The following is a 23,358-nucleotide window of genomic DNA, read 5'->3' as shown; positions in this document are numbered from 1 at the left end:
AAAAAGTCATAAGCATGAGCTTTTTATCTGTGGCTTACACATGGTCAGGAGGAGCTGCGCACTGCATGCATGCACACATGCACACATTCAGTCATGACCTAATACATATAAAGCTCAAGCTAAGATCACAATGCTAGCAGAGGAGTAAGCGAGCTCCAGAATGGGAAAGAACTTGGGCTTCCAACTAATGTCAGTCTTACGTGAGTTGCATATCCTCTCTGTATCTCTCGGCTTGAAAGGAAGACACGTGTCTTAATGCTTTATTTAGGCTTTTTCTCTCTTTGTTTTTCAGTTTTGGCTGGAGTCATAACTAAAACTGGTATATATATTTGAGACTACACAGCAGCATAAAAAAATAAAATGGATCGTAACAGCTGGATAGTGTTATTAACCTCAGTCTCTGTATTGTGTGCAGGTGGATCTCTTCCCAGGCCAAAGCTCACTGGGCCTAGCATAGCCTACGTGAAGTCTACAGTAATGTTTGAATGTAAGCTGTCTGAGACACTGTCACCTCTGACCTATGAGCTCGTAAAAGATAGTGGGGAGGTTCTTCAGACGACAGATGATTCACAGGGAGGCCAGCCAATCACATTCAGTCTGAGGGTCAACGAAAAGTCAGAGGGACAGTATTACTGCAGAGTTAGAGCAAGAGGACAAACGATTACAAGCCACGCTCTGATCTTTGAAGTAGTGAGTGAGTAAGATACATGACGTACATTTGTAAAAGTATAAATAAGAACCCAAACAGTACACTGATCTACTCAACTCTTTCATTTTCTCTCCCTCAGTCCCTGTCAGAGGCACCCACTTAGTGTCCGATCCTGACCCACCTGTCATCTACGAGGGGAAGAGGTTTACACTGAGCTGTCACGTCAGCAAGGGGACTCACCTCGCTTACATATGGTACCACAACAAACAGAAAGTGACCTCACCCTCGTCCCTCCATCGTCTCTCTGGAAACACACTGACAGTGGACAGAGCTACTGAAAGCCATGCTGGGTATTACGTGTGTACAGCCACAAACCAGATGGGGAACATCAGCAGAGCCTCCAGCAGCTTGGAGGTCAACGTTGTTGTGAAAAGTAAACACTGGTTCATTTGTTCTTTTAAACTCTTAACAAGGAATTCTATCAACTTTTCCAAATTTCTGCATAATTCAGTTTGTAGAGATGTGAAGAAAATCGTTCTGAGTGATGCATTGCATTAATACTTGCTGATTCAGATTTTGTTTCAATGGAGGTGATAGGAACCAGAAGTCATGATGTCTACAGTACAAACAAAAGCCATTTTATTTACTATTGAAATCTACCAGGAAACCAACATGTGTCTTCTGAGTTTTGTTTTATTTTCTAATAGTGGCAAAATACTGAAAAATTAAAAAAAAAAAATCATTTTTTCCTCCACTATTTCTTCACCATGAATGGATTTCAAAAATTGAAAAATGTTCTGGGCCAAAAATCTTCTCAACTTTCCTTAAAATGATTGTGAAACAATGTCTCAGGCAACATATTCATAATTATTTTATGGAATAGCTTTCTGTGTGGTAGCTTTTAGTGGCATTAAATACTTCTGACCTCTGGTTCCTATCATCATTGCTGTCAATAATTCTAACTTGGCAAGTTTCTCTAGAACAGAGCATTTCACATCAAACCACAATGAAGGACTTCATTTATATCTTAATTATTGAATTACTCAAAAAATTTGAAAAGTCTCTGGAATTCCCCTTTAAAGGCCACACTCATAACGGTATAACACATATTGTCGCTGTCCAAAACAAAACAACTATCTCTAAAATACAGCAGAAGGTAAATAAAAGAAAAATTGTAGTTTTAATGTAAGTTAAAGTAAAGACGTTTTATTCCAAGCCGTTTTGGAGCATTTCTATTATCCAGTCACCATGAAATTGCATGATGGTTCAAATGATATAAAAAAAATAGAAAGAAATGGAGACTTTTTATTTGGACAGCACTGACATTCATTACATCGTAGAGGCTGAGTAAATATTTGCAGTTACTAAATTCATTTTTAGATTAATAACTGAAGTAGAAAAGCAATACATGCTAAGTCATCATAACCTTTCTTGGCATGTGCCTTCATTTACAGAACACCTGTCAGCTCCCACGCTTTCATTCACACTCTATCATTATGGCTCTGGTTACCATGCTAATGTCAGCTGCAGATCGGAGCGTGGCAGCCCCCCAGTGAAGTTCCAGCTGCTCCTGGATGGGAAGGATGTGCCTGTGCAGCAGGAGGGTCCTCTGGAAGCCTGGTTTACTCTGCCTGTCAATGTGGGGATGGACATGGGAACACTGCAGTGCAGAGCAGAGAATGATGTCCAGCAGCTTCTCAGTGACCCAAAGGACTTGGAAGTGGGTGAGTAATATTAAAGTGATGGTTTGTATTACATTCTGTTGCTTTGAAAGTGTGCCTAGATACCCTATAATGTCCAAAAGTTTATAGACACCTGCTCATCTAGCGTTTTGTCTGAAATCAAGGTTATTAATAGGAAGTTTGTCCCCCCTTTGAGGCAGTACCAGCCTGTATACTGCTGGAAAGGCTCTACACATGATGCTGGAACACTTCTGTGAGAATTTCATTGCATTCAGCCAGAAGAGTATCAGTTAGGTTAGATACTGATGTTGGATGGTTAGTTTCAGATCACTTCAGCTTATCCCGAAGCTATTGAATGCAGCTCCATCACTCCAGGGAGCACAGTTCCACTGCGCCACAGCCCAACACTGGGGGGGTTTCATACCCTTCTAGCTGATGCTTGGCGTTGAGCATAGACTCGTGCAGTTGCTCCTGAGCATCCCATTGTATTAGTCAATGCTTTTCTAAGGACATTATACAAGCTGTGTGCTCAGTTGAACACCTGTGTCAGTAATGGGTGCATCTAATGTAGCTTAATGCACTAATTAAAAGTGTCCGGATACTTTTAAATTAATACTATACTGTGTCAGAAATGTGTCTATGTGATGATTTAGACATGCATTAGGCACAATCTTTGCTGATCATCTCGGCTAATGGACTACATTTGGGGTGAGGCCTGCTTCACACATGCTACCTCTGTGTGTGTGAAGCGATTTTCATCTCAACCCTCATTCATTTCTATAAAGGCAGGCTGCAGTTGTGCGTGAGGGACTGTGGGAGCAGCAACGATGCAAACATGTGGCAAAAGTGATTTTTCACAACAACGTGAGCTTTGCCAGGCGGCAGCCAATCAGATTTTTACAAATTACCATCATGCATCATGTTTCATTCAAACCACATGCTGAAATCAGTGTTGGTGGAAAATAGAGGAGAAATTAGCTGGAAATATTCATATTAGCTCACATTTTTGAAAAGAGGTTTCATTGGAGCACAGAACTAGCCTAGAACTCTGCTTGTTCATATTTTGCTCTATTGTTCCACAGCAACAGCTGTCTGTGTGATAAGCCAGCACACATGTAACTTCACAGTTACATGAAGCATTTCAAAAACAAAGTTGCACGCAGCACATTCAGTTACTGTACTAGATAGCCAAATTAGAAGCTTGTGTTTTTTGATATACTGTATTGGTCTCGGTATAAAGTCATAACAATGTGTAATTTACATGTTTGCATCATTTTCTTACAGGTCTTTTTTATTTCAATACAGCCTTTTTCATTACAAATGATCATTTTATTACTATAATGATGAGTAACAAAAAGAATCCTTGAAATATTAGAAATAAAGAATTTCTCAGTATGTCCCCCTTTTGTCTTAATGACAATGTTCACTCGAACTGAACTCTTGAGAGCTTTAATGGAAAAGATCAGATTGAAAAAAAATCAGAGCTTTTCATACAAAGGCCTTAACATTTGCTTAGATTTGAATCTGGAAATAGTTCAAATTATTTCTTCTTTGTTATCTTTTTTCAGAATTCTAAAACTTTCTGTTGTTTATTTCTATGTTTAGATAAAAAAGTCCCAGAGGTTCAAAGTGTGGTCTCAGAGTCTCAGAGACCCCACTGTGCATCAGTTGTTTGTCTATCTGTCTAGGGTTCTTTACTAGGGTTTTCCATCTGTTGTGATATGTTAAGTTTTTGAAAATGAATCTTTAAGTAGCCATTACAGGTAAAAGCTACTTGATGTCTCACTCATCCTGTCTACAAGCACGAGAAGTTCATTCCGAAGCGCATCTCTGTTAAAATATTCATTCTTTGCACCCCAGTGTAATTTAAGCTCTGTGTAAAACTACAGGTCAAGGTAACATCAGTCTAGAGAAGAATAAACAGCGACATAAGCAGCTGTTTAAACAGCTGGCCAGTTGACGTCCAGTAAACCATGATCTGGTGAAATCATTCATTCTAACATATGTCATTTCACATGATCATGTGATGCGTTGTTGGCGTTTTGACTGGCTGTTTCATGAAATTTGTTTTTTACGAAGTTGAGACGCATGCAGCTGTTGCGGCTGAGTGTCAAGTGAGTTGCAGGATGCTTTACATTATTACACTACATTACATTATTAGTTTCATGTAGGTTTCGATCAACTAAACTTGCATTAAGGTTTCACTGTAAAGCCAGAAAACACAGCCTTGTACACAATGTATATGTGCATTTGTATGTGTACATCTCTTTTAGTTCCGGTAAGAAGACCAAGTGTGGTGGTTGAGTACCTCCAGACAGCAGACTATGTGGTTGCAGCTGCCCTGCTCCAGTGTTCCATCAACAGCGGAACTTTCCCACTTTTCTCCTGGTCCTTCAACCACTCCTCTCTACCATCACAGGGCCATTCTCATGCCTTCACGCTTCATGGCAAAAGCCTAATACTCACAGACATCAACGCCAGTAATTCTGGGTATTACAGCTGCCGAGTGAGGGACTCTTTTAACTCTAACTCATCCTGGCTGGAGAGTGAGGGGGTTTTGGTTGAGAAGACAGGTGAGATGTGCACCCTCATGATTTTCTCAAGCAGTCACTCTAATTAGGGGCATAAAAGGGAATTCGTTATTGGTCACGGTGGAAAAAAGTGGACAAAAGTACAAAATATTTGGTCTTCAAAATGACCACAACTACCCACAACTAACCTTTAGTTATGCATTGTCAGGAACCACATAAGCAAGTGATTATTTAAAGTGGAATTCTGCTGATTTTTCAAAACGTTCATGCAAGATTGCATGCTTGAAATGTAAATAAAGTTATTCGTAGTGGTTTGATGTGAAATGGTTCAACGTAGAGAAACTTACAACTTACAGTGGTGGTGATGGGAACCAGGGGTTGCAAGGTCTACACTGCACCTTTTATTTGCTATCCAGACCCACCAGTGAACCTACGCATGTCTTCTGAGTGTTTCTATTGTAGTGTTCACCACTATTAAAAGAGAGTCAGCTTTCGCACAAGTTGTGGTGCTTTATTTTCCAGTTGTTGTCGGCCACAGCCACGCCGTAAATAAGCAAAGCTTTTTTCTCTAACAGCTAGATCTCTGGCTCAGCTTACGTCTCTTACCTCTCACTCTCTTAGCTCACGCACACACAGGGGCGGCTCCTAGCTCTATACAATAAGAGTCCTTAGCAAAATGAAGTCAGTGAATATGTGCTGAAGAACGAACAACCTAAAACTAACATGTAAACATTTCTTGCACATGCTACACTATGTAGATGATGTTAAAATAGTAGTAAATATGAATCAAAAATAAGTTTTCTGTCAGGACTATTTTGCCTCACAGCACCCTGCATGTACCTCTCCTCCATATTTTAGGCCAAAACCTTCTCAAATGTATTGTCTGGCATCAGGCAGCATATTTAACCATTTCATGTAATAATTCTCTGTGATAAAACTTTTAGAGGCATGAAACTCTTCAGATATCTCGTTTCTATCACCACCACTGTGAATTGACTTGGAATTGACTTTGTTTACATCCTATTGATTTAATAATGGAAATTTTGAATACTCAGTGGAATTCCCCTTTAACAACTTGAAACAGATTGAGGCAACTGTGTGATGATTTAGAAGTGTGATTTGCTAAAATGCTAAAAGTTCAGCAGTAAACTTCTGTTACTTGTTAACTACATTAGCCTTCAGTGGGGAACCCTCAAGGCCTTCTAATCTAATGCTTGTTTTATTTAACTCTATTGTAATAACACAGTTATTTCATGTTTACATTTTGGTTGGAAACAATAAGATCAAATTTGTAAAAGTTCAACAAAAATTTGTTCAATCAGAAATATTTTTCTCTGTGGTATATAGGTAGATAAAGTCAAGCAAGCTCTCCCATTGGTTAGGCCTTCAGAAGCGGAGCCAAAGACTCAACTTGTCTGATTAACCACTAACATAATAAAAAACTGACAGTAGAATCAACCAAGATTGACTAATGTGTTTCCTTCAGTTGTTATAAATGTGAGACAGTTGCGGCAGTTCTATGCTAGGACACTGAAGAAATCACTGTAAAACTGTATACAAGGTAAAATATATATTAATATGTCAAAAAAAATATTGAATGTCTTTTTTTTCAAGCTTCAGATGTCTGCAGTTGGTCTAGAATGACCAAAAAATGTTAATGTTAATTGTGGTTAGTGTAATATATCACTAGAATCCCATAGGGGCGCTAACAGAAATTAGCAGTATTGTAGTTATTGAGCACGTTTTGACATTTTTTGCCCAAATAGTGACAATTCTCCACTGTTAGCCTTGTTGGTCCAGTGTAAAACCATAGAAGCAAACTTTGCACACCAAACAAATCTTGGCTAATGACCTTCGCTTCAGTCACAGGCCCTGTTCTACAATCTCACATAGATTTCAAGATGCCATCTGTAGCGGTCATTGCCGTGGCTTTTTGCTGTTTCCTGTTGGCGATTATTGTGGGAGGAGCATGCTGCCTGCTCTGGAGCATCAAACATGAGCGTAACCAAGACGGTGGCAACAACCGTACGTCTCTAAACCTGGTCCAGACATTCATGGGTGCAATTTCTTTTCCTTTGACATCATACCATATACACTGTTTTCTCTCTCTCTCTCTCTCTCTTTCTCTCTCTCTCTCTCTCTCTCTCTCTCTCTCTCTCTCTCTCTCTCTCTCTCTCTTTCTCTCTTTCAGAGGATGTGGACTCACAAGAACAGACCAAGTGAGCTCTTTTTATGTTTTAAGCATAGCTTAGTTATAATGAACTCCTGTTGTCCTTGAAAACACTGATGTAAGCTTACTTCTAAAACTTATTATTAAATTATTGAGTGTGTCTCATTACACATGCCTTGGTCTCTTCTTTACCTTGTAGCACTGAAGCAGATCGTACCATGCTAGAGACTGGGTCTGAGCCACAGGCTGAAGAGACGGATACCGTTGTTGTGGAAGTAGAAGTTTAGAATGAGGCACAAATGTTAAAAAGGACAAATTTCTTTTTGGTTGACACAGTTGAATTATTTAGTACATTTTAAGGGTAAAATATAAGATATTTGAAGTAGTTTATTTATTAATTTATCAATCAATTGATCAATATGTTGCAATTCACAGAGACCACCTGTCATTTATTTCATTTCACCCCAGAAAGGCCATTGAGTTATTCATGTATCTGAGGAGGTATTACTGGGGAGATTAGATATAAATATTCTCTTGCATAAGAAAGTGGAATGTCAAAGGAAAATAAATGAAAAAAAAACAGGAGTTTCCAAAACTGGAGTTCAAAAGATTACTGAGTTTTAGAGAAGATGGGACTTCTAATGACCACCTGCAGACCTGGTACACTCTTAAAAATTGTGGTTCTTCAAGGGTTTTTTTTATTAGAGGTAATGGTTCTATATAGAACCATGAAAATCAAAGAACCCCTGTGCATGATTAAAAAGTTCTTTGCATGGTGAAAAAGTTAAAAATCTGCAACCAACTTCTGAGACTGAACTTTGGAGTCTCCTGAAAAGAATGGAGGCCTAAATAAAGGCAAAGAGTGGACACACTAAATACTGAAAAACCTATATTTAGTCAAATATGTTTTTCTGGTTGTGCCCTGAAAATGAAAGTTGGCCCCTTTCAATGGAAATTAAGTAAATGAAAGGGTGGTCTCTGACTTTATGGTATGGTACAAATATCACAGTATGGTACAAATGTCAGTGTTAGCCAACTGGCTAATGTTAAACTGTAGGCCTCAGCAATAGATGACTGACACAACTATGTCTTTATTTTCCTTTCCACTGTTCCATAGCAGCATCTGATGGAACCTAGTTGCTCTGCTCATGGATCTGAAGTATTCATGGCTTTGAACAAAGCCCCAGAGTGCTACCCTACAGATAGTGACATGCTGAACCAGCCTACTGATCTTATTTATAACAGATTTCATCTTTTCATCCTTTTTTTATTGTTTTGTTACAGTACATTACTGTGACTATAAATGTGTATGCTAATAAAACACTACTTGTGCTAAATTGTATGCTAATAAATGCACTACAACAAAAGGAAACATCTTATGATATTTATTTTTGAATGTATAGACAGAATCTTGAATGTATAGACAGAACACTACGCACTTCATTTTGTGAATTTTATAGTATATGGCTGTTATTAAACAAAAAGTAGTTAAACATTCTGTGCTACACAGGATTTTTCAGAAGGTATAGACTCAAAATAATGGCCAAGTCGCGAGCCCTAAAACTGCTGAGGGTAAACAAATTCACAAGCTTTTAATACCATCTTCTTTATCATCCACACAGCAAAGTGGACTGTGTGTAATATCTGTAGAACTTGTTGTGATCAGTCTTTCCAGTATGTAGGTTTGCTGAGTAGTTCAGCAGAGCAAACATATGGCCGTGGTGTGCGAGCTGTGGTAGCCATTAATGTCACTCAGAGGTAGTCAGTATGGAAAAAAAAACTGACTGGCTCAGAGGATGGAGTCGTATTGGAGCGATTTTGGAGTGAGAGAGAATCATACCACTCCACTCCCTACTCCGCTCCCAGTCTGGACCACTCACATAGTCTGGTCAGCAGCAATGGAAGTTAACCTGCTGGTCATCAAACCAGCATATCGTCTAAAGAAAAACATGTATGTCCGAAATGGTAACTTCAAAAGAGAAGGCAAAAACATTTTTAACTTTTAATCTACGTTAATTTAAAGAGGTTTTATTCCAAGCACTTATGGAGCATTTCTATTGGTCCATTCATTATAACATTTTTACACAGTGTAAAGCCACCATGTTTAAATAATGAAGAAAAATGACAGTCGACACCAGATCAGCTCTAAATCTAGACCTTTTCTGCTTCACATCATCATATTAAGCTAAGTGGTTGATATCCAGGTTTGGGATGTGACAAAATACATTTCTTGGAAATACGTGTTCAGAATACAGAAATTAAGTATCTGTATTCCGTCCAAGTTACATTTTTAAAGGGCAGTATTTAGTATACAGTTACTTGATGCATTTTTAGGTGAATATTTTTAGAATACCTACCCACTAAAATAGTGTTTGTTTATTAACTTTATTTAGAATCAGTGCACAGCATGTAGCACACATACTTGTTAGATGGACTCTAAAGAGGACCTTAAATGTTACCTCAGTGTTACCGAGCTCTTTTGAGGGATGATCAAAGTAATAATCTCCACAGTAGTAAAAAGTAAGGTAAAAGTCCAAAGTAAGGTAAAAGCAGTTAAAGCAGCATTCTATAAACTTTAAAGTTGATGTTAAATACATTTATAGCAGCAGGAAACCTGGCCAGGCTATCTTGCACTCAAGGTCAGTGCTGTATCCAGGACTTCCAGATGGACTAAGGTGACCTTTTTTCTCAGCAAATTGGTCGCGGCCATTGAAAATCAAAACGTGATTGGTTGATGCTTTCATTATCTAATTATATTAGTGGTTAACCTGACATGTTAGGCCTTTGGTCTAGATTCTGAAGGCCTAACCGATGGGAGGGCTATCTTGGCTATATCTATCTAGGTAACACAGAGAAAAAAATCTTCCATTTGGCATTTCAGTCATTAAGCCGTCTCTGAAGACCTAGAAGACCCTGGAGGTTTTGCACTGCAGATGCCGTTCCTGACTGTGTGATTCTCTTCAGTTAGAGGCTGTAGGGTGTGTGCAGGAGTAGAGTGAGCGCTCCTATCAGCTCAGTGCACATGTCAAAGTTTAGAGAAACTGAAAGGGGTGTGTCATATCCAGCTCTGCCGGCATGAGAGTGGTTGTGTGTGTTTGTTGCCTGTACACTAAAGTTCCATCATTTAGACATAACCTAACAAGATGTCTCACATTTTCTGGCAGTCTGATTAACCGGCTGATATTTGCAAACACCAGATACATCCCACTGGACTATGACAAAAATGACCTTTACTTTTAACCTTCTTCTGGTTCTTCTGGGTAAAGAAGATTATTTTTTCTTATATATTTCTCTCTGAAATAGTAATAGTGGGTATCTTTCCCTCGGCTGTGTTTCATGACCTGTTGTTTCTTTTTTGATTAGGTCTCTGCAGCATGTGGCAGAGGACAGGTAAGTGACCACACTATCTCCAATGTGAACAGCTTTTATATCTGCAAGCACAAGCGCTCTTTTAATTTATACAACATTTTGATTAAACCACTTAAACTGATTGCATTATCTCCATGTTGTTATATCTGATAACTGCATGTTTTCACCATATCTGTATTATGATCAGACTGTTAAAAGTGTTTTAACTTGGAAAACTGTTAATCTGTCTGCCTTTGAGGTTTTTTGAACTTCAGATAATAAGATAACAGAATGCAAGAGAGATTATTATTCTATGACTTAATTTATCACATTAAATGAGTACAAAAGTTCAAAGACAGACAGGTTACTTACCTTTTTTAGCTTAAAGGGGAATTCCACCAATTTTGAAAGATATCTGCATAATGAAATCGTTGAGTAAACAAAGTCATTGGTTGGGGTCGTTTGTTTTGAAATGGTCCATAGTAAAGAAACTTACCCTCCCAGATTTTACGATGGTGTACTTCTCCACCATGAATTTAGTACATTCAGGCCCAAATTGTATCTCAAAATGATGGTAAGTCTATGTCTCTGACATTAGACAATTTATTTGTAGCCGAATTATTCACAGTGGTGGTGATGGGAACCAGATGACTGGATCTTTGAGATTTGAATTGATGTGAATTTTTGCTTTGATTTGACGTATTATTTTATTTTTACTTTCTTTCAAGCAAAGTGTTGATGAATTGAAAAAAACTAGTTAACCAGCTTTTTACCACATCAAGCCATTTTTAGGTTGTACTGATTTGGCATTTTTTGCATCATCACAGAAAGTTATTGCACTAAATTGTTATGAATTTCTTGCCTGTAGCCTGAAAGACTCAATCACAAAAAGTGCCATATTAAAAATCTCAGCAAACCTATGAGCCAGATAATGAGTATGTTTTTAATTTCATTTTTAAATAACATTTTGCCATAACCTGACCTGGCCATTGTTTAATCATAATATGGCAAAACGTCAAAAACACTATGTTACTATTATATAGTACACGTTGGGGATTGTAGCACAGAGCTTTGTGAAAAGGACTAATATTCATAGAAATTTTAAATAACTGCATTAGATGGATAGGATGGATAGGATTGTGTGGGTCTGTGTTTGACACATGAGTTTTAGGTGAAGATTTTGGCCTTCTTTAAAACCCATTCATGGGAGAGAGCTACATGGACAGCACAGTAAATCAAAATAATCTGCAAAGAAAGTGTATTTTTTAAGATGCATCACTATGTTACCATTATCAGCATTGCATATAAAAACTCAGACGACTTGTGTAGGCTCACTGGTCATTTGTGTAGCAACTAAAGTGGCTATATTTGCATTGTACACATCACGAGTCAGTAAGCATTTCACATCAAACCACTCTGAATAACTTGTTTACATGTCAACTACTGTCGGAATTCTCTTATATTTTCATTTCAGATGGTCAGGCATTAGGTAAACCTGTGATTTGGGGTCCCTCTGAGGGCATCGTGAGGACCGTTGAGGAGTTCTTCTGCAAGGTTGATGAAATTCCAGAAGATGTGTCTATTGTGTATCAGCTCTTTAAAGAAGGTGACGTTAGGAGGCTCATTGGGGAGTACACTTCTCTCAGCGGTGAGCCTGGCAAGTTTCCTGTTTATGTCCGCTCTACTTTTGATGGAAGGTACATATGCAAAGCGAGTGGACACAACAACGCAGAAGTCATACCCTCATACAGCGACCCACTGCGCTTCAGAGTCATTGGTAAGTAAAAAGCACAAGCAAGAGCTCTGTTTAAGATGTTCACTACCAAAAGAGAAGTTATTAAATCATAACTAAGCAGTGAACGTGGACAAATTGGTAAATCTTTTAGTTAAATATGCACAATAAATGGACAATGACGTGATATTCAGTTCCTCAGAATAACTTACAGAAAAAATTCAAAGTTAACTCAAATATTTTGAAATAAGTAAAAATATCTAGAAATTGGATAAATAACTCCAGGTGCAAAGTACTTCACTAAACAATCTTTACATTCAAGACATTTCTCACCTTACATTGAAGAAGATTTTTATTTGTTGTGGCACAGTCAGTATAGCACAAACAAAAAAAGACAAACACATCATCATCATCATTATCTGAAACCACTTAATCCAGATAGGGCACTAGGCAAAGGTAGGCCACCACCTACGAATCCTCTAAAATACAAATGACATATACTGTACATGCTGATGTTAACAGACCTATTCCAAACTATGTGCACATCATAAAAATAGCTGCTATTTGCAGTTGTATTGTAGATTTTCAGTCATTTGAATTCAGCACCACCATCTGCTCATGGACATAATGGACTATTCCATGTTGTTCCGTGATGACACAACTGTGTAAGGCATACTGGTGTGAGCAAGGCACTGAAGTGATAATCTACACCATGCATGTCAAACAGGGGACCTTCCGGGCCAAAGTGCTGTAGAGATTAGCATTTACCCTCATCTAATGATCTGAATTCAGTTCATGAAGGCCTTGCTAATTAGCTGATGAGCTCAGTCAGAACAGAGAGCTGCACAGGCTCAGCAGATTGTACATAACGCTAGTGTTAGTGTTAGCAAAGACAGCTCCAGTGTTGTAGTCACTCAAAAAACCCATTCAAGTTACTAAGTGCTTCTTTCGTCCTTGTAGTGATTGTTCAGGAGTCGGATTCTTACCTGTCACGTGGGAGACCCAGGTCCGATTGCTAACCAGTGCAACAATGCAAGGCCTTTGATATTGTCCAGTCCGCTTTGACAAAATCTCACAATCAGCATTATCTCAAAAACAGCTTCATGTTAATTACTTCTTTTAAAATGTAATATGTTACTTATTCCTTCCTGGAAAAAGTAATCTCATTACTCATTACTTTACTTCTACATCACTCTTTACCCTGAAAAACATGACATTTTGGAATATGAAAGGATTTTAAAACCAGTCAAAATATTTAATACTTGACAGAAGCAAAATTATCTGCCAATATGGTGAAATAGTTTGGTACCCTGCAAAAAAATGATATCTTGACGAGTGAAATCAACTTCAATGTAATCTAAATAGCTAATATCTTTCATTTTGAAATGGTTGTGGGAATATTATATGATTAATTAATGTATTTCTACACATTTTTCACATTTTAAATCATTTTATTAAGCAAGATTATCTCACTACATGTGCCGAAAATTTGGCACATTTGAAGTAATAATGCCTGAAACAAGCTACATTATCTGTCAACATAGTGAGATGATTTTACTTAATAAAATGACTTAAAACAGGTAAAAAGCATCTAGAAATAAGTTACATAATCTTATAATATTCCCACAACCATCTCAAAATGAAACATGTTAGCTATGCAGATTATATTTAAGATGATTTCACTCATAAAGATATCATTTTTTGCAGTGTACCAAACTGTCTCACTATCATTGACAGATAATTTTGCTTGTTTCGAGTATTATTCAAAAGGATCTTCCAGTATATTGAGATAATTTTACTTGGCTTATATCAGTCATTTCAGTAAAAATGTCTAGAAATGTGTTAAATACTCATAAAATTCTTGCAACAATGTGAAAATGAGAAATATTACACTGTCAGAGAAAAGATGCAGGTACATTGTTTGATTCTCAAGGTAGAAACCATGTAAATGTACCCTGAAAGGCACAACAGTGGTTTTAAGGACCAATTGTGAAACTTAATTAAGTTTTTCCAGGTAAAAAGTACATATTTGTACCTTTTCATGACCCAAAGTTTTAAAACAGAACAGTAAGATAAAAAGTCTGGGGACGAGGCAGAGTGTGTGAAATTAATACACTGTAAATATAATTGCTATGGATTATGGTACAACTAAAGGTACTGAAGATGCACCCTTGAGGGTACCAGTGACAGTTTAGTGTTGACTTGTCGACTAGATTTAAGATGATTGACTTAGATGCTTAAGTCTTTTGCACAGTACAGTGCATTGCAAAATAACTGTACTAAAGTGTAAATAATGTGATTTGCTGTGTTTCAGAAAAGATAGAAGGTGCACACATCACATTAGACCCGCCATCTGAGGAATTCTGGGAGGAAGAGAGTGTGACTCTGCAGTGTAGTGTGACTAGGGGGACTTATGTCTCTTATGATTGGCTCTTGGACAAGGTAGCAGTCCAGCACCACTACAACAGGTCTCAGAACCAACTGACCATTCAAAGCCTGTCCACCAGTGACAGTGGGAGATACTCCTGTGTGGCTTCAAACCAATTCAATGGCACGTTGTTCTCCAGCAGCACTTCTGATGGCAAGAATGTGAATGTAAAAGGTAACATGTTGTTCCTTTTTTTTGGATACGTGTATTTGAAGCATAATATTTCTAGGCAAATGTTGTTTTTTGTGACTTCATAAAAAAACAAAACAGTGAACTCAGAACAGGCTGTTTTTGCAGCCCTGTTTTTGTAAAGTAGCTGTATGAAATGCAGAAACTTTGGCCATGTTTACAAGCTACATTAAACTCTTTTATTTCAAAAAAGAGGACTTAGTAGTTTTTCATGATGTGGGGCCTTTAAATAAAGAATTGAGCTTTTAAAACTTCATACAACACTTATTTATTACTCTCTCTTTGTCTCTCTTTTGCTAATCTCTGTGCCCAATCCAGAGCATGTCTCAGAACCCAAAATCTCATTTGAAGTTGTTAAAGACAGGGAGGGAATTTTCTCTGCTATCGTGAAGTGCCAGTCAGAGAAGGGGACCTCACCCATAACCTTCACACTTCTCCGAAACAATGACAGCATTGCTGAGGAACAAGACAAAGACTTGCAAGCTGAATTTGTGGTGCCAATTCAACTAGACCGGAACATGGGCTTGGTACAGTGCCAGGCAAGTGACAGGACCAGAACGGTGTCGAGTAAACCAGTGAACATCACAGTGGGTATGTGGAGCACATACACACGCATTCATCTAGCTGAATGAACCTAAATATAGAAGACATTCATATCCTCACACTGAGAAGAACTCAATGTAGCCTCACATGGACTGCATGTAATTCCACACTGCTTAGATGAGAAATTAGACAACACCTACTTTGACAGGACACACAGTTGTAAACATACTGGTCAAATGACATGTTTTGTTGATTTTCTATCTGAAAATAAGTAAAAAAAAATTCTACAGGGAACAAATATTTAGGTAAGACTTTATGTGGTAGCCTACTGTAGATGCTTTTCATGCATGTAATTCACATTCAATTAAATTTCTTCAAAAATCATGTAGCCCTGGTCCTAATTCTGTTCTTAAACTTAACCTCAATTGAAACCCTAAAGTTGGCCTTAAACTACCTGATCCTAATCCTTACCTCCATTCTAACACTGTTGAAAATGAGCTGAATTTCACCAGGTAGTTTATTATTAATCTGAATATCTGTAGTTAACCTATAGCTGGCTATCCAATTAAAATCGGATCAATATTTAAATAAACCATTTTAGTTGACATTTCTCTTCCAGTGTCGTTGCACAAAGTTTTACTATTTTATTTTATTTGATTGTCTAGAAATTGCAGCATAACTCTTGCACCAGGTAAATTATATATATTTATACATTGAGCACAAGTACAGTCATTGTGCATTACAATGTTCAAAAGTTGTTCTCTAGGATGTTTCAGTTATTTTCACTTAGAAAACCAACAAAACATGTAATTTCTAAAGGAATGCCCAAACTTTTGCATCAGGCTGTGTATACAAACAGGAGCATCCACTTGACAAAGCCAACTTAATGTTCTTTGTTTTATAATTCAACACTTTTTTGGTACCGTTTCCACAAATTAAAGTTTTTGAGCTAGAACTACAAAACTTGGCAGGCTCGTAGAGCCTTATCAACTGCCTGGGACACAACAGCAATGGACTAGCAACACCTTATCAACTGCCTGGGATTATATAGCAACAGCGTTGTCAAGCCAACTTAAAGTTTGTTCACAAACCTTATATATATATATATATATATATGTGTGTGTGTGTGTGTGTGTGTGTGTGCCTGTGTGTATGTATTATAAATGTATAAAAATATATTTTTATTCGTGTTTTTAGATTGTAGTTCAAAAATTTGGAAATTTGGAAATTTCATAGTACACTGACTGATTTTCTAAAGACTTGTAGTCAATCTGAGTCTGAGATTTACGCTTCCTCCATGAAGGAAACTACATATTTCCTATCTATCATGGTGGAGTAATGATGATCAGTGTTCATTGTGTCACCCATGCAGAGTCAGTTGGAGGCGCTGTGACAATGAAGGTGAACAGAACTGTGGTGAACAATTCTGAGGTGTGGGCTGTGTGGCTGCGGTGCAGTGTGGAGAGGGGGACGTTTCCAGAATACTCCTGGTTCCTCAACAACACCAGGCTGGAAAAACAAGACTTATTTCTGCACCAGACAAATAATGCAGTCTTTCAAGTCATTTTGGTCCCAGAGACTGCTGGACTCTACCACTGTGAGGCAGCAAATGCATTCGACAACACTACGAGAGTGCTCAGTCAAAAGTGGCTGATCAATAAAGAAGGTAAAGTGGGTGCTCATTCATATAATTTAACCCCTATGGACACAATCAATCAAAGTAGACTATTACACTACACTTTTGAGGCCAGTTTCCCAGACTAAATACTGAAAAATCTATATTTAGTTAAATATGTTTTCTGCATGTGTCCTGAAATTTAAACTTGGCTCTTTTCGATGGAAATTACGTAAATGAAAGGGTGGTCTCTGACTTTTAGCAATAGATGACTGACTCAACTATGTCTTTATTTTCCTTTCCACTGTTCCATAGCAGCATCTGATGGAACCTAGTTGCTCTGCTCATGGATCTGAAGTATTCTTGGCTTTGAACAAAGCCCCAGAGTGCTACCCTACAGATCGTGACATGCTGAACCAGCTCTTATTTATATCAGATTTTATCTTTTCATCCTTTTTTTGTTGTTTTGACTATAAATGTGTATGCTAATAAAACACTACTTGTACTAAATTGTACGCTAATAAATGCACTACAACAAAAGGAAACATCTTATATTTATTTTATGTCTTGAATGTGTTGACAGAACACTACGCACTTCATTTTGTGAATTTGATAATATATGGCTGTTATTAAACAAAAAATAGTTAAACATTCTGTGCTACACAGGATTTTTTGGTAGGTATAGACACAAATGGCCATGTCGCGAGCCCTAAAACTGCTGAGGGTAAACAAATTTACAAGCTTTTAATACCATCATCTTTATCATCCACACAGCAAAGTGGACTGTGTGTAATATCTGTAGAACTTGTTGTGATCAGTCTTTCCAGTATGTAGGTTTGCTGAGCAGTTCAGCAGAGCAAACATATGGCTGTGGTGTACGAGCCATGGTAGCCATTAATGTCACTCAGAGGTAGTCAGTATGGAAAAAAAACTGACTGGCTCAGAGGATGGAGTTGTATTGGAGCGATTTTGGAGTGAGAGAGAACCACACCACTCCACTCCCTACTCCGCTCCCAGTCTGGACCACTCACATAGTCTGGTCAGCAGCAATGGAAGTTAACCTGCTGGTCATCAAACCAGCATATCGTCTAAAGAATAACACATAACTCCAAAATGGTAACTTTAAAAGAGAAGGCAAAAACATTTTTAACTTTTAATCTACGTTAATTTAAAGAGGTTTTATATATCCAAGCACTTATGGAGCATTTCTATTGGTCCATTCATCATGAAATTTTCACACAATGTAAAGCCACCATGTTTAAATGATGAAGAAATATGACAATCAACACCAGATCAGCTCTAAATCTAGACCTTTTCTGCTTCACTTCATCATATTAAGCTAAGTGGTTGATATCCAGGGTTGGGATGTAACAGAATATATTTCTTGGAAATAAGTGTTCAGAATACAGAAATTAAGTATCTGTATTCAGTCCAAGTTACATTTTTAAAGGGCAGTATTTAGTATACTGTTACTTTATGCATTTTCAGTAGAATACTTTTAGAATACCTACCAAACACTAAATTAGTGTTTGTTTATTCACAATCACTGTAGCACACATGATTGTTAGATGGACTCTAAAGAGGACCTCAAATAATGGCTTCTTTACAAACACTAAAGTTCCTGAAGCCTGAGTAGACTGATAAATCAATGTGATGAGCCAGTTATTAATTTCAGTGTTACTGAGCTCTTGTGAGGGATGTGTTAAATATTATTTTACTTTATTTTACTTTATTTGCTTTTATTAACTTTATAACTTCTCTTAAGCCTTCTTCTGTTTCCCTTGCCTTTTGTGTTAATCTCATTTGCATTTTGGATGTCTCTCTTGGGTGATGTGTGGGGGCTGTGGAGAGCAGTCCCTTTGTCATGTAACGACCTCCAATGGTTAACCTTTTTCACATCTGGTTATCTATAGCTCCCCAGTCTAGCAATGCCATTTGTTGAAGGGATATCTCAGAGACATCCTGGCTCCCAAATGGAGGAGACTGTAAATTCCTGGGTGGGCCTCAACACCTCTATTTTAATTACAAAGGTAGAGGCAGTTGCCCATCAAGTCCCCTGTTTCTGGGTCGTTTAGACAAAGAGACCACTAGAGGGTGTGGTTTACATGGTTCACTATAAGTGCATCGCTGTGCAAGCTTAGTTAGGCTTGCTGGGAAGACGCGCATTCATTAAACTTTTTCCTCGAGTCTCCACTCCGGTGAAGTTCCATCAGCTTTCAAGACTGCAAGAGTACTTTCCATCCTGAAGAAACACACACTTGACAGCTCTGATGTCAACAACTACAGACTGGTTTCACTCCTTTCTTTTCTTTCAAAAATTCTTGAACGTACGGTCTATAATCAACTGTCTCTCTTTCTCACACAGAACCAGCTCCAGGACCCCAACCAGTCTGGCTTCAAACCAGCGCACTCAACAGAAACTGCTCTTATAGCTGTGACCGAGAAGCTCCAGTCAGCAAGATCAGCCAAACTGTCACCTGTCCTGATTCTTCTTGACCTCTCAGCAGCTTTTGACATGGTCAACCATACAATCCTTCTGGATGTCCTCACCAATCTTGGAATCACTGGCTATGTGTGGAAGTGGTTCAAGTCCTATCTGGAGGATCGCTTTTATCAGGTAACATGGAGAGGGTCCACATCCTCTCCATGCAGGCTCTCCACTGGTGTCCCACAAGGCTCAGTGCTGGGTCCTCTTCTCCTTTCTCTTTACACTAGCTCTCTTGGTGATGTAATATCTTCTCATGGCTTCTCTTATCATTGTTATGCTGATGACACTCAACTAATGCTTTCTTTCTCACCCTCTGACACACAGGTTTCCAGTCGGATCTCGGCATGTCTGTCTGACATTTCTTCATGGATGGCAGCTCACCACCTGAAGCTCAATCCTAGCAAGACTGAGCTGCTATTCATCCCTGCAACTACAGGTCCTCATTATGATCTTGCCATCTCATTCGAGAACTCTCTGATTGTTCCGTCTGTAGAGGCAAGAAGTCTCTGGATGGCCAGTTATCGTTCTCGACTCACATCGCGAACCTAACTCGGTCATGCAGATTTCTCCTGTACAACATCCAGAGGATCCGACCCTTTCTCACTCGAGAGGCCACCTAGGTGCTAGTGCAGTCTCTTGTCATCTCAAGGCTTGACTACTGCAACTCGCTCTTGGCTGGTCTTCCCATGCAGGCCATTAAGCCTCTGCAACTCATCCAGAATGCAGCAGCACGGATCATCTTCAATCTCCCCATGTTCAGCCACGTCACCCCACTGCTGCGCTCCCTTCACTGGCTTCCTGTAGCTGCACGCATCAGATTTAAAACCCTAAGGCTTGCCTATAAAGCCAAAAATGGACCAGCCCCTACCTACTTGATGGCAATGGTGAAATCTCAAACTGTACCACAAGCCCTTCAGCCTTCGAGCAAAGCTTGGCTTCACCCGCCATCTTTCAAGGCGTGTGGAAGACAAGCATCAAGATTGTTCTCTGTACTGGCACCCAGGTGGTGGAACGAACTCCCACTGGCTGTCCGTACAGCAGAGTCTCTCACTGTCTTCAAACGCAGACTGAAGACACATCTCTTTATACAGCACTTAAATGAGCAATGAATTAAGTTTTGATTGTAAAGTATTGTACTGCACTTATGTAACGTATTGTATTGTATTGCATGGTTCTGTGTTTAACGCTGTTCCTTTTTCTCCGGGTATCAACAGTGACTTTTTGTTTCTAGCAGTATCTGAGCTCAGGACTGGCTTTCTCTCTAACCTATTGGTAACTAGCAAAGATATTTTCTCTAGATAGACAAAGCACTTCTTGTAAGTCGCTCTGGATAACAGCGTCTGCTAAATGCTGTAAATGAAATGAAATGAAATGTTTTCTTCGTGAAACCAGCACTTGCCAGCAGAAGTCAACAGATTTTTTGTCGTAGTTGGCAGGATCTGAGATCTGCATGGTTTTCCAGCTTTTTTAGACGCACAATGCTGTAAACATCTGCTGCAGCTGGACGGAAAACAAGAATCCAGTGACGGTCTGCTGGTCCTGTGCTGTAAAGACGCTGAACCTTCACCTCATACACTAACAGTGTATGAAAGAAAACTCAAAACACAGCACACACAGCCAGAGTAGGAGTGTTATCTGTCTTATATGTAGTTTCCTCCATATGATGTGTATGGAGGACTTATTCCTGTTTGTTGGCCGTAAATCCGGTAGAAAGGTGTTTCTTACCGAGGGACAGTTTTAGAGATTCTTTTCTTGTTGTAGATTTTCTCTTCCTTTATCTAGGAAAGGTGCAGAAATATATAGAAATATTTTCTGGTCTTTACACAAGCCACAACGTTTGCTTTGAATTAGGTGTGTCCTAGTTCCTTAGTTCCTGATCAGAGTTCAATGTGGCGTCCTGACTCGGGGCAGAGTTCAGATCTACTTTATTGTTTTGTGTTTGTTTTGTTTGTAATTGTGTAAGTTTAAAGTATTAGCACTTAAAATGCAGAAAGAAAGCCGAGTTTGGTTTTCCAGAGGTGTGGCTGGTTCCACTCCTAATACTACAGAATCCACGTCTCCCCAATATGCAGACAGAAGTGCATTTGAGGTAGATTTAACAAAGATGCTAGACAAATTTTGTCTAAAAAGAAAGGCTAAAAAAAAATTTGATATTCCAGAAAGCTGTGGAGTCAGGAGCAGTGTTTCACAGTTCTTGCTAAATGTGTAAAAAAGAAAGATTTTGAGGGGTGTGTTCAGGCTTTCCGACAGTGGCATGCTTTGCATATGGGACAACAGCGTTCCAAAATTGACCAATTAAAAGAAGAATGTGCTAATCGCAAACGTGCCGCTATCAGTGCACAGAAAACCTGTGAAAGTACACAGTGCTCGCTTGTTCTCCTTAAAGCAAAAGTTGAGGTTCTAGAAAAAGAGAGAGATAAAAGAGCAAAACACCAGTTGTATCCATCTATAGATGAATTTAAAGACAAGACAGGGCAATCTACAATGTCTTCCAGTGACGATGAAGACAACACGTTTGACCTCTCTGTACTGGAAGCTGCTCCTGTAGTCCTGCAACATAGATGGACAGGATACAGTAACTGTGAAACACAAGCCCCTTCCCCCACTCGCCCAACAAGTAGGGGGGTTTCTGGGTCGTTTAGACAAAGAGACAACTAGCGGGTGTGGTTTACATGGTTCACTGTAAGTGCATCGCTGTGTAAGCTTGCTTGCTTGGTTGGGAAGACGCGCATTCATTAAATTTCTATTTCCTCGAGTCTCCACTCCTGTTTTCTTCACGAAACCAACACTTGCCAGCAGAAATCAACAGATGATAAAAGTAATAATCTCCTCAGTAGTGAACAAAATAACAGCAAAAAAGTAAGGTAAAATCAGCATTCTATAAACATTAAATTTGATGTTAAATACATTTATAGCGGCAGGAAACCTGGCCAGGCTATCTTGCACTCAAGGTCAGTGTTGTATCCAGGACTTCAGGACTAAAGTGACCTTTTTTTCTCACCAAATCGGTCCCACCCATTGAAAATCAAAACGTGATTGGTTGATGCTTTCATTTTCTAATTATATTAGTGATTAATCTGACATGTTAGGCCTTTGGCCTTTGAAGGCCTAACCGATGGGAGGGCTATCTTGGCTATATCCATGGAGGTACCATGGAGAAAAAAATACTGATTGGACAATCTTCCATTTGGCATTTCAGTCATTAAGCCGTCTCTGAAGACCTAGAAGACCCTGGAGGTTTTGCACTGCAGATGCCGTTCCTGACTGTGTGATTCTGTTCAGTTAGAGGCTGCAGGGTGTGTGCAGGAGTAGAGCGCTCCTATCAGCTCAGTGCACATGTCAAAGTTTAGAGAAACTGAAAGGGGTGTGTCATATCCAGCTCTGCCTAGTGTGAGGTGTGACCCTCTTAGTGTACATGAGAGTGAGTGTGTGTGTTTGTTGCCTGTACACTAAAGTGCCATAATTTAGACATAACCTAACAAGATGTCTCACATTTTCTGGCAGTCTGATTAACAGGCTGATATTTGCAAACACCAGATACATCCCACTGGACTATGACAAAAATGACCTTTACTTTTAAACTTTTGCTGGTTCTTCTGGGTAAAGAAGATTATTTTTTCTTATATATTTCTCTCTGAAATAGTAATAGTGGGTATCTTTCCCTCGGCTGTGTTTCATGACCTGTTGTTTCTTTTTTGATTAGGTCTCTGCAGCATGTGGCAGAGGACAGGTAAGTGACCACACTATCTCCAATGTGATCAGCTTTTATATCTGCAAGCACAAGCGCTCTTTTAATTTATACAACATTTTGATTAAACCACTTAAACTGATTGCATTATCTCCATGTTGTTATATCTGATAACTGCAGGTTTTTCACCATATCTGTATTATGATCAGACTGTTAAAAGTGTTTTAACTTGGAAAACTGTTAATCTGTCTGCCTTTGAGGTTTTATTGAACTTCAGATAATAAGGTAACAGAAT

At 38.7% G+C, this 23,358-nt stretch overlaps 2 protein-coding genes across 5 annotated transcripts in view; both read left to right on the top strand.

Moving 5' to 3' along the window:
• The first annotated feature begins 52 nt into the window (after positions 1–52).
• LOC118818690 (Fc receptor-like protein 5) lies at positions 53–8,588 on the top strand. Of its 2 annotated transcripts, none has more exons than XM_036586006.1 (9): positions 53–200; positions 293–319; positions 416–694; positions 789–1,082; positions 2,104–2,373; positions 4,605–4,904; positions 6,756–6,887; positions 7,054–7,081; positions 7,232–8,588. In XM_036586006.1, exons 1-9 carry the CDS (start codon positions 161–163, stop codon positions 7,317–7,319), a joined length of 1,458 nt encoding a protein of 485 aa, XP_036441899.1. In that variant the 5' UTR covers positions 53–160; the 3' UTR covers positions 7,320–8,588. The 2 variants fall into 2 exon arrangements, with proteins under 2 accessions (XP_036441899.1, XP_036441898.1); XM_036586005.1 differs by having other exon boundaries at positions 6,726–6,887.
• A 1,543-nt stretch (positions 8,589–10,131) lies between these two features.
• si:dkey-93h22.7 (contactin-4) overlaps positions 10,132–23,358 on the top strand; it is a 30,185-nt gene continuing 16,958 nt past the window's right edge. For all 3 annotated transcript variants that reach the window (XM_036586503.1, XM_036586502.1, XM_036586501.1), the window contains exons 1-4: positions 10,132–10,292; positions 10,396–10,422; positions 11,855–12,157; positions 14,427–14,714. In XM_036586503.1, coding sequence (XP_036442396.1) covers positions 10,247–10,292; positions 10,396–10,422; positions 11,855–12,157; positions 14,427–14,714 — 664 coding nt within the window. In that variant the 5' untranslated portion in view covers positions 10,132–10,246. The remainder of the gene's footprint in view (positions 10,293–10,395; positions 10,423–11,854; positions 12,158–14,426; positions 14,715–23,358) is intronic.

Source organism: Colossoma macropomum, unplaced genomic scaffold (genome assembly GCF_904425465.1).
Source record: "Colossoma macropomum unplaced genomic scaffold, Colossoma_macropomum, whole genome shotgun sequence".
NCBI classification, from domain to species: domain Eukaryota; kingdom Metazoa; phylum Chordata; class Actinopteri; order Characiformes; family Serrasalmidae; genus Colossoma; species Colossoma macropomum.
The sequence above is the reverse complement of the archived record's forward strand: the minus strand, read 5'-3'. Positions and strand labels throughout refer to the sequence as shown.

What these genes read in the sequence shown, in the direction of transcription:
- LOC118818690 (XM_036586005.1), top strand. Translation starts at nt 161, where the DNA reads ATGGGAAAGAACTTGGGCTTCCAACTAATGTCAGTCTTAC. An exon ending in CCCAAAGGACTTGGAAGTGG is followed by an intron (nt 2,374 to 4,604) that starts GTGAGTAATATT and finishes CATCTCTTTTAG; the next exon opens with TTCCGGTAAGAAGACCAAGT. An exon ending in GGTTTTGGTTGAGAAGACAG is followed by an intron (nt 4,905 to 6,725) that starts GTGAGATGTGCA and finishes CCTTCGCTTCAG; the next exon opens with TCACAGGCCCTGTTCTACAA.